This window comes from Nicotiana attenuata, chromosome 5 (genome assembly GCF_001879085.1).
Source record: "Nicotiana attenuata strain UT chromosome 5, NIATTr2, whole genome shotgun sequence".
NCBI lineage: Eukaryota > Viridiplantae > Streptophyta > Magnoliopsida > Solanales > Solanaceae > Nicotiana > Nicotiana attenuata.
In genome coordinates this window covers 18,631,467-18,643,136 of record NC_031993.1, presented here as the reverse complement: position 1 = coordinate 18,643,136, position 11,670 = coordinate 18,631,467, and the positions used below count along the sequence as shown (strand labels likewise).

The 11,670-nt window shown below is 36.3% G+C and overlaps 1 protein-coding gene across 1 annotated transcript; it reads left to right on the top strand.

Annotated features, from left to right (window-relative positions):
* Positions 1,179 to 3,630, top strand: LOC109226303. The gene is made up of 3 exons (XM_019391089.1): positions 1,179 to 1,530; positions 2,112 to 2,668; positions 3,134 to 3,630. Exons 1-3 carry the CDS (start codon positions 1,261 to 1,263, stop codon positions 3,513 to 3,515), a joined length of 1,209 nt encoding a protein of 402 aa, XP_019246634.1. The 5' UTR covers positions 1,179 to 1,260; the 3' UTR covers positions 3,516 to 3,630.

Sequence of the window (11,670 nt, the reverse complement as noted above, 5' to 3'; positions counted from 1 at the left end):
CATCTTTGGTTATCAAACAGATGTATCGGGACATGGGCTCACATCGGCCTGGTGTTGATGCAGGTTTTTCGATTTGAAAATTGGATATTATTTCACACGGCGGGGGGAATACACTCCTCGATACGAGGTGGCACCACCGTTTTACTTCCGGCCGGCCGCGATGATGAAGAGGTTTTTTCTTTTTGGGAAACAGATTTAGATATTTTAGCCATTATGGTTTGGAAATTCGAGAGAAGAGAAGGGCGGTGATGATGAAGTAAGAAAAAATTGGGAGAAGGATGAACTCAGAGAAGTTGAAGAAACTAATGAGATTTTGAGAACGATTTGAGAAGTAAAGTTTGCAAAATTGTGAAGTTGGCCTATTTATAGAAGTCGCTTAAGCGTATTGGGGAAGCCAAATAGCCGACTGTCAGCCGCCCCAAATTAATGACTTTGGGAACTACACGAAAGCGACCTTTCAGTCACTTCAACCGCTGACATCACGAGATTGACATCAGGATCAAGGCGTCGGAGTACGCTGACATACAAAGGGGACCCCAGTCATTTGTAAACATCATCTAATCATTGGCAAAGAATATATTATCTTACTTTTCTGGCTCATTGTTCATCAGACTTGTCTTTTCTCTTTATTGTTCCTACTTTATTGTTCTTGGTTCATCTCGAGGTCACTAAGCTCGAGGTCGAAACTGCTCAAGTATACTGGTTTGATTCACTTATTTATTTCATTTATACTTCATACTTCTTGATTATTAATTGGTATTGAACTAAATCACATATCTTTAAAACCACAAATTAAATTTAATTGTTACTCGTATTTTCGAGGTAAACATATATCACATATTAAAATTCACTAATGATGTAAATATATTTACATTATGAATATAACTTAGGTTCATTAGTTTGGATGTTGAGAGCTAGCGCACTTGCTGAGCTTCCTGTCTCTCATAATTGAAACCCTCAATCCCAAAAGAAACATAAGAGAAGACGCTCTCTTAGAGTTTTTAATTTGATATGGCTAATGGGCAAACGTTGACCGTGAACGATGAAGAGAAAAAATAAGAGAAAAAGAATGGTCCAAACACCCCAAAGAATCGCCACAAAATTAGCATCCATTCAAAACGCAAACAAAACAACATACACACATTCCTTCTTAATTTGTCACCTACCATCTCCTTCTCTCTTGATGCCACTACCAATTTCCACCATCATCTCCTTGTTGTTGTTGTCGTCGCCGCCACGGACGGCGGCAATAACACATCAATGGACCCTAACAACAACATCTCGACGACACCAGAATCCTCCTCTCTCTCTTATGAACCTTCACTTAATAGCAATGATATTGCCCCTAGCAGCAACAATTATAACCACATTCTTGAAATTAGCCTCATCTCTGCCCAAGACTTAGCTCCTGTATCCAAATCTCTACGTACTTATGCACTTGCATGGATTAACCCGAACAGAAAAAGAAGCACACGTATTGACAATGAAGGGCACAATAATCCCTCATGGAATGACAAGTTCTCCTTCAAGGTTTCATGCATGTTATATTAGTATTAATATTTTTAATTCGTGGTGGAGTTGGGAATTTAAATAAGGGGGTTCGAAAAAATACAAGAATGTGAACATGTGACCTAAAGCAATATTTGAACCAATTTTCTTTTTACAGTAGAATCTTCTCTTAATTTAAGGGGATTCAACAATTTACATACGAGAAAAAAACTTATTTCTTGCCTGTTTGCGCAACATAATTTTCTAGATTCAATTGAACTCCTTTGCGTCTACCTAGCTCCGCCCCTATTGGTAATATATATGAAGTGAGATTGTTTCATAACAACAACAACATACCCAGTATTATCTCACATCGTGGGGTCAAGGGACTTGGTATTATCTTTTTTATTTTTAAAAAAATGAATTTAAATTTAGATATAAATTTTAGTTTTAAATTAAAAGGACATGTCTATTCATGAACCAAAATGGTTTTGTTGTACCCTGAAAATACTTTGTATTGCTTTCCATAATAGTGTGTGTGTGTGTATATATAAAAGTTAAGAGAAGTTGTTTTCAAGTCTCAAGTTTTTCCTCAATTCTTCTCATATTCTATTTTCTTACAGGTCAATGATGAGTTCCTATATTCAGAAACTTCTGCAGTTCATGTTGAGATTTACACTGTTTCTTGGTTTAGGGATGTGTTAGTTGGTACAGTTCATGTTCTTTTGAATAATCTCATCAACCCTTTTGTTAATTCAAATGGCAAAAGATTTGTTGCTTTACAAATTAGAAGGCCATCAGGAAATCCACAAGGAATTCTCAACATGGGTGTCTCACTTATTCATAGTTCTATGAGAAGTATGCCACTAATTTGTAATGATATTATGAATCCTTCTTCTTTGGATTGTCGAGACATTTTACACAAGAAAATGAATGAAAATTATCAAGAAGATGATGAGAAACAAAGGCAAATAAATGATAAAATCCAACTATGGAGATCTTTGAGTTTAGGGTATTCAGAAGTTAACAATGAAGATTTTCCTAACAAAGCTGGCTCAGTTTGTAATGGCTCAATGGTGAATGGATCAATGTGCAATGGTTCTATAGTAAATGACTCAGAATTGTGTTCCGATATTGGTCCATCAGCTTCCATTGTTGCAGCTGAGATAGCCGCTAAAAGGTACTGATGTCGAATTATGTGATCATCTCATCATATAACTTCTTGATAATTAGAGAGCATTATTTTTATTAATTTATTATGTTTTCGACATTTTATGTTTCGGTCAAGCACATATAAATTTGATAATTGGTGGCAATGAAAATCCTGTGCACAAATGACCTTTTTCGAGGCTACTATTTAAATTTTGTCCTATATTAGTCCAGTAGACTAAATTTGTGTTTATAAAATGAAAAATTAATCCTACCATTTTTAAAGGTGATATTTAGCCACTAGGCTATCGGGGGACAAAATTTAAATAGTGGCCTCAAAAAAGGTCATAGGTTGCCAAATAATCATGGTGATGAGACTTGAATTCAAGACCTTTATCAGCTCGTATATTATGTTTAATTACATGATCATTTCATGTAAAAGTTTAAATTATCAGATAAATAATAATTTTACTTACTTTTATTATATTATCAACAGGTACCAACCACCACCGCAGCGAGTCCGGCCTGAGCCACCACAAGAAGTGCAGATCAAACAACCAACGGAAATGGAAGATGGAGAAAGCTCAATATTAGAGGATTTAACAGTAGAGGAAGCATATGCTAAAGGGTTAACATCAAGTATGGAGAAAGGGAGGAAGGAGACGGCGGCACAGGCGATGGTAAACGGAGGACATTCACGGCGGAACTCCGACGGAGGGTTGTTTTCTTGCTTTGGAAATGCATATGGTATTGAGTTCAGAATTGTTTGTGGAGCAAGTAACAATAACAACAAGAATAATCATGGGAATAGTAGTAGGATTCCTAATACTAGCAACAGAAGCAGAAAAAAGTGGTCTAGTGAGACAAATTCAGCTTGAGGACAACCTTATTTTAGTAAATGTAAAGTGTTACAGACTAAATTAAAAGTTGTTTAAACTCGAGTAGTCTTCGCCATAAGGGGCTAATTTTATTTATAATCTTTTTGGTAATGAATTTGTTCTTTTTCTAATTACTCCTCTCATTTTTGAAAATAGCCGGTTTTTGCATCTTTAGGCATATAATTCAGTCTTCCAGCAAAGCCAGTAATATAGTGTTACAATTGCATTTTTCTGTATTTATCTGAAATTCGTCTTATAAATTCATACTAACGTCAAGACTCAAGCCTACATACAAAAAATAGTTGACGTCAAGTATATATGATTTGAGTTCAGAATTGTTTGTGGGGCAAGAAACAAGTAGAATCATGGCAATGATAGAACTCCTTTGAAAGAATTGGTCTTGTGAGACAAATTAGCGTGAGAAATAATTTAATTGGGCAAGTTTAACTCATGTAAGAATATTTTACATTATCAGGTCAGTAAAAATATATTTGTAAATAACCTTGCGTAAAAAGCGAGACAAATAACTTTTGAAATAAGACATATTACTTGGTATAACAGATTAAGATGACATAATAATGGAGAAATTTTTTACACCGTCTGAGTATACAAGGTAAACTCTTTGCACAAATAACCACTTTTGCGGCTCTATATTTAGAAGTTGATCATTTTTCAAAAGTAGACCATCACTTTGAAGTTCGAAAGTGGTCACCTAATCTGAAATTTAAAAGTCATATTTAATACTAGGACCAATAGTTTAATTTCAAGAACGTGGCAAACTTCTTAATACAGGGCCCATGCCACAAAAGTGGCCACTCGGTGTAAACCACGTCCTTTCTTTACATGTGGAAAGTGCTGTATCTAGGTATATAGGATAATATAAATATTTTAATTATATACGGTGTTAACCGGTGTTTTCAGTAAGCATACACGTAGATTTCTAAGAACTTAAAGGTAACAACTAATTCGTTATTTATGTAATATCTACAATTTTAATTATTTTTACAATAATGTTCATGCATAAATCAGAATATTAAAAAGATTTCTCTTTTTGGATTTAAACCGTATTTCTTCGTGTGTATTTACTGCATTGTTAGAGCTAATTTTCTTTGTAGCTATTTTTTTGGAATGAATTTATTGTTTTTTTTGAGGCCTTTTAATTTTTTTTTTTTCCCAACAAACAACTTTGCTATATTAGATAGCTCTCAAATAGTCAAAGGATTCAACAACATCGTTTACAATCCAACTAGGAAAAGTAGAAACCAATTAATTCAATGTAATAGCGAGATAGAAAACTTGGCTAAATTATGTGCTAAGACGTTCCAAGATCTAGGAATATATGCAATATTTATATCTTCAAAGGAATTCATCATCTTCTGGATATCTTCACAAGTTGTCTCTATCTCCTATGAGACAACTATCCTTTTTCTTAGCATATCCACCATATTTTTTGCATCTAATAGAATACGCACCTTTGGCCATCCATTTTCTCTAGCTTTTTCCAAAGCTTCACGAATTGCTAGTGCTTCAGCAGTAATGGTTTTTCCAACAAATTGAATTTGGGTGTGATCACGCCCAACTATGCCTTATAAAAGACAAAGCGGTCGTTGCAAATATAATCCGGTTTACAAGTCCGAAGTCGAATCCTCAGGGAACTAACCTATCTATTACAACTCTTAGTGATGCTAGTACCAACTCAACCAATTCCCGGATGCAAGATTTTTATCAATAAATATTAGGATTTGTTTAACTAAAGTAAAATGATAGTAAAACTAACAATATTCCAAATTAAAGGTAATCCAATGGTAAAAAGATCTAGGTATTTACTTCCCCAATTGCTAGATTAATTCTTAACTCTTTTGCTATAATCTCGCCGTAATACTCTATGAGGATTATGAGCTATGGGCTACCACAATTATCTCTCAATCAATTACGATAATTAACTAGAGCATTCTCTCGAACTATTCTAGCTGATATACCACCAAAGTTTCGTTATTCTAACCCCACTTTTAAATTCAAGTAATTAATCTCTTCAATTACCCAAAAGTGGTGTTGTTCAACAACAATCTAACCTAGTATTCTTTCTCAAGCAACACAAGGCGATTAGACACGATTAATCAATGGCCCATTCAATTAATCACCATGCAAAACATAGTTGAACAATTTTGATGACCCAAAAGGTCATCACTTGTTTTTAAAATAAATTCTGCATTTCGAGGCCTTAAAATCCTCTTTTATCTTCACCTCGATTTGTGTGCGCAGTTCAGGCGTGTAGCCGGAAAGCTGTTATGTGAAAAATCTGTGAAATATTGAAATTTTGACTTAAAATGCATTTAAGTTGACTTCGGTCAATATTTTGGGTAAACGAACCCGGAGCCGTGATCGGACGGTCCCGGAGGGTCCATAGGAAAATATGGGACTTGGGCGTATTCCCGGAATCGAATTCCGAGGTCCCAAGCCCGAGAAATGAATTATTAAAGAAAATTATTTTTTGAAATTTTTTAAAGGATTTGGAAATGAAATTTGATTAGAACATGTTGGTATCGGGCCTGTATTTTGGTTCCGACACCCGGTACAGGTCTTATATATGATTTAAGATGATTCTGTAAAATTTGGTGAGAAATGGATGTCATTTGACGTGATTCGGACTTTAAATGAAAATTTTGATGTTTTATGAAGTTTGAAATAATTCATTGATTTTGAGGTTAAATTCGATGTTAATGATGTTAATTTGGCGATTTGATCGCATGGATAAGTTCGTATGGTGTTTTTGAGTTAGTATGTATGTCTGGTTAGGAGCCCCGAGGGCTCAGGTGTGTTTCGTATGTGCTTCGGAAGGTTTTGGACTTAGGAAAAGTTGCAGAATTGCTGCCGCAGGTGCACGGATCTTTTGTGCATCGTGATCGCGTAGTAACACTCGCGATTGCGAAAGGGAAATTTGGGACAGGGGTGGATTTGTTCTTCGCGAACGCGAAGCCACAGTCGCGAACGCGGAGCACTGGGAGGTTGCTCATCGCGAACGCGACCTGTGTGACGCGAACGCGTAGTGTAAACTGGAGGTGGGCTGGGGACTTGTCTTTCCTTCTACGCGAACGCGTAATGCTGTCCGCGAACGCGAAGGTCAGGGAGACTTACCCTTCGCGAACGCGTAGAGGAAATCACGATCGCGTAAGTCCACTTACTGGCAGCTCTTCGCGATCGCGATAGTGTTCTCGCGAACGCGATGAACACTGTCGCCTAGCACTTAAAACAGTAGCCATTACGGGATTTACACCAAAATTCATAACTTCTTCATTTTAACTCCAAATTGGGCGATTTTTGAAAGGAGGTTTCACCACCAATTCATAGGTATGTAATCTTAGACTCATTTTCTTCAATCTCCATTAACACCCATTAGATTTCTAGGCTTAAATCATGTTCTTAAGGGTAGAAAATTAGGGATTTGGGTAGGGTTAGGGCTTTTTGATTAATTGTGATTTAGACCTCATTTTGGGGTCAAATTTTGGAACTAATTATATATTCGGGCTCGTGGGCGAATGGGTGATCGGGTTTTGGTCCGAACCTCGTGTTTTGACCAAGCGGGCCCGGGGTCAATTTTTGACTTTTTGGGAAGAATGATTAGAAAGCTATAATTAAGTATTAGAATGGGATTGTTGAGCATTTATTGATGTTATTAAGTCGATTATGTATTGATACAACTGATTTGGAGCCGAATTCGAAAGGAAAGGCGGTATTTGAGGATTGAGTTGGTCGTGGAAGTTCGAGGTAAGTGTTCGGTCTAACCTTAGCTTGAGGGATTAAGAGTTGAGTCCTATTTGCTATTTGCTTCTTGTTGAGTACGGCGTATAGGTGTGAGCACGTGATTTTTGCCCTATATGAATTATTCCCAAAAATTCAAACAAAATAATTTCTTTATTATTTTACAATTTTTGTGAATTTTTGTGTTATTTTCTGATAATTGTTGCATTTTATTGGTGTTTGTTTTAATTCATATAAAAAATATAAAAAAAAATTATTTTGCATTTGCATTTAGGATTTAATTTCATATTTTAGGATTAATTAGGGTTAAGTGGTTATTAGAACAAAATATAAAGAAAATAACAAAAATAGTCCATTTTTGCATTTTTAATTGTTAATTGTTGAATTTGCCACGAAATAGTTTTTAAACAATTTTAGGAATTAATAAGTTTAACTTTGAAAATATATTAGGTCTTTATTTTAATTTTTTTTTGCATTTTTATAAAGTCAGAAAAATATAAAAAAATATATAAACAAAAACGAAAAATAGGAAATAAAAGAAACAATTGAAATCAAAAGGGGTGGTCTTAGTAGTAGACCGAATTGGGGCCATTTTCTGAATTAATCCAGCCCAAAGTGACCCCAGTCCGAGCCCACACCCATCCCCCAACCCGGTCCGACTCTATAACCATCAAAACGACGCCGTTTAGTGCCAAACAAATCTGGACCGTCGAGGTACAATAGATCAACGACTCTCAACTGTGGGTCAATTAATATTTAACGGTCGGATATCCCCGCCCCCACCCCCAGATCGTCATCTCCAATATACCCAAACCAGACCCTGTGTAACACCACCGTGAACTGCCGCCGGAAATCGTCTCCGCCGGCGGTGGAGCTCCAAACGCCCCCAAAATTTCACCACAAGCTCCCCTTCCCCTCCTCTTTCCAACCCCCAAAACCATCCCCCTCGAATCATAACCCAGCCTCTCGAATATCAGATCAAAAAACTCCGGCCAAGATGCAAACTCGTCCAAATTCGACCAAATTTACACCACTCAATCTCCTCAACTCCCTCAACCCAAATCCACAACCATTTTCCCTCAAATGTCAGTTGAATGTTTCGAATTTCAAATCGAAAATTCCGGCCAAAACCCTAGCTTCTCCAAACTACGCCAAATTGATACCACATGGCCTCCTTGCTTCCCTCGTGATGAATCCACCGTCATTGGCCCTCGAATCTCATTGGAGTCAGTCAAATCTTAAATCCGAAAAATGGCCGGTAAGTTTTCCTTAGGCGTTCTTAGTGTTCTTTTTAATTAATTAATTGCTTTAATCAATTTGAGTATAGTTTTATTTGTTTGCCATTCTTCTGTGCTTATTTGGGTTCGTCCCGGGTCACAATAGTCAATCACTCGAGTTAATCCATCTTAGTTTAGTTCAGTTTAAGTTTAGGCTTTAGTTTTATTGTTGTTTTGTGATTATTAGCTTTTAATTCAGTAGATATCACTTCAATTTTCTGATTTAGTATAAGGGATGATTAAATTCTGTTTTTAATATTGCTAGCTTAATTGTCATTCATGGTTAAATCTGTTAGTTTAGTATAATGGTTCATGGTTAAATCTGTTAGTTTAGTATAATTGTAGTCATTTTCGTTAATATTTTTAATTTAGTATAATCATTTCAGTTAGTTTCAATTAGTCTAGTTGTTTGGATATAGCTGATTAACTCTTAGTTTGGTAGTTAATTAACCATGGTCAGTTAGTAGGGTTAGAATAGTTAGCATGGTTAACAATTTCAGGGATATAAAGGGGCTGAGGCTTAGTTAGGCTAGACAGTAATTTCAGGTTGAATTCAAGGTTAGTTTAGATATTTAGGATTGGGTGGCACATGGTAGGTGGAACTAGAATCTTCTAGGACATTCCAAAGTAGGGCTTTAGTGTAAGGTTCAGTAATTTTAGTGTGTTAACTTGAGAAACAAGTCAGTAAAGAGAGGACTAAGCTGAAAATAAAATAGGGACTAAGAGGAAAATAGAAAATTGGGGGCTGCCCTCATCTTTGCCTATAAAAGACAGCCTCTAGTGCCTTGAATAACAAGTTTTGAGCTCATGAATTCTCCCCAAAACCCTTACCACAAATCTAAGCCACATTTTCGAAATTAGTAGAATTTCAAATCTTCTTTCAGTTATTAATTTCTATAGGAAATAAAGGAAAATCAAAAAAAAAAAAAAAGCAAACAGGTCTAGTAGAAACCAGAATATAGCAAAAACCTCAAAAAAATATACTATTCCCTTGAATTTCGGTTCAGTTTCGAGTTTCAATAGGTGATTTGGATCCTCTAGCTTAACTTCAATTTGCTGGAGCTTCTTCTGAGATTTATTGGTCCAGTTTTGGGTCTATTCGAGTTCAGTTGAGTCTAGTGTGGTATTTGTTGTTGCTGTTGGTTTTACAACTTTCCGGGCTGTGTTTAAGTGTGCTTCTGGGTGGAAATTGAATTTTGCTGCTGATTTGGTTCTACTTTACTGCCGCTGTTACGCTTTTGTTGCTGATTTCTGCTCATTGTCATTGTATTTTCATAGCCAGGTACACACTTGAACTCAAATTGATGTAGCTTCGAGCTTGAGCACGAAATGAAAGCATTCAACTGTTTGTTTGCTAGAGGATGCATTCATAATTAAGTAGATATTAGTGAAATGTACTGTGTAATGAAGTTTACTTAGATCTATATTCCAATGAAACTCAGATTGCGTAATTTGTACCTAATAGGACTGTTTTGGACTGTTAATTGTGGCTATCAGCTATAGACTTTGTATAATTCAGTACTGGTTTCAATTTAGCATTTGAATAAAAATAGAAAAATCAGGATTGATTTAGACTCATAATTGATTTAGGGGTCAGCCTTTTTCGATCGTAATTTCAAAGCTAAAAGTATTTTTCAAACAGTGTTGTATTACAGTAGTTAATATCAGCATGCTAGTTATTGATGTCATCTATTCCGTTTCATCAAGCTCACCATTTCAATATAGGAATAAATAATCGCAGGTTAGTGGTTAATATCAGTAGTTTACTTGAGTTAAACGTGAATTATCAATTGATTTGATTGAATAAACTGACGTGTTCGTGAATATCTATAGAATCAAGTAATCTGAACTTTAATCTGTAATTCAATGATCGACATCTTGTTGGTTTGAGTAATTGCATACTGTTTTCCTTTGTCATAATTGCTGACAGCACTTGGATTGATTTATATTAATACCAGCAGCTATTTGGGCCTCAAGATATCTGATTCGCAGGCCCAGGTCCAGTGCTAATTTCCTTCACGTTTGGACTTGGGCCAAGGTCTTGACTGGCAGATTGTTAAGCATAGGTGCATATCTCCTTTGTTGGGCTCATCTCGGAGCCCAATGGGTGGCTTTGACACAGAATTATCGTTTGGTTTATTTCAGTTCAATAACAAAAATTCAGGATCTTTCTTGTGCTGTTAGAGACAAATAACAATAGAAAATTATAGTTGCTTTAGGTATGCCCTTTAATGAATAAAAATGAGACGAGCCCCGCTGAACAAAAACAATAAATTGCGGGGCCCTCGATAAATGCTTATACTAAAAATACTTAGACTTCGAGATGGGCCGTTTAGCGAATTTCACGGCCTTCCCCAAAGATAATAACGCGATAATCTCTTTAGGAACGCAATTTGAATAATTTTACCTTCCTAAATACGGGTGCACATTTATGTGACCCAAATCCAAATCCCAACGAAGTCGAAATGTGTCAAAAACCGCGGGTGCATTTATGTGATGCGGTTCGAGACGTGTTTTCACGACGTTGCAATTTTCTTAAAATAATAATAATAAAAGCGGTTCAAAGTTAAAAAGCACGTAGACTAAAACATGTACTAAAATCAAACAAATAAGCCAACTACAGCAGTTGAGCGACCGTGCTAGAACCACGGAACTCACGAATGCCTAACACCTTCTCCCGGGTTAACAGAATTCCTTACTTGGATTTCTGGTTCGCGACTGTAGTACAGAGTCAAACCCTTTCCTCGATTCGGGATTCAAACCGGTGACTTGGGACACCATAAATCTCCCAAGTGGCGACTCTGAATCTCTTAATAAATGAATCCCGCTTCGATTGTCCTTTAATTGGAAAAACTCCTTTATGCCCTTTCGGGTGTAGTGAAAAAGGAGGTGTGACAGCTCTGGCGACTCTGCTGGGGACACAAACCCAGAACTTCGGTTCAGGGTTCAGAATTCGAGCTTAGATATATTGTTGTATTTGGCTTTATCTGATTTTCCTACATGTTTCATGCTAATTGTGCTAAATGCTTTACCGCTTTGATATTATTTGAATTGTATATAAACTGTGGCGAAACCCTTCTCTTCTCACCTCTAGGGATGTGCTCACTGGTGGAGACTGC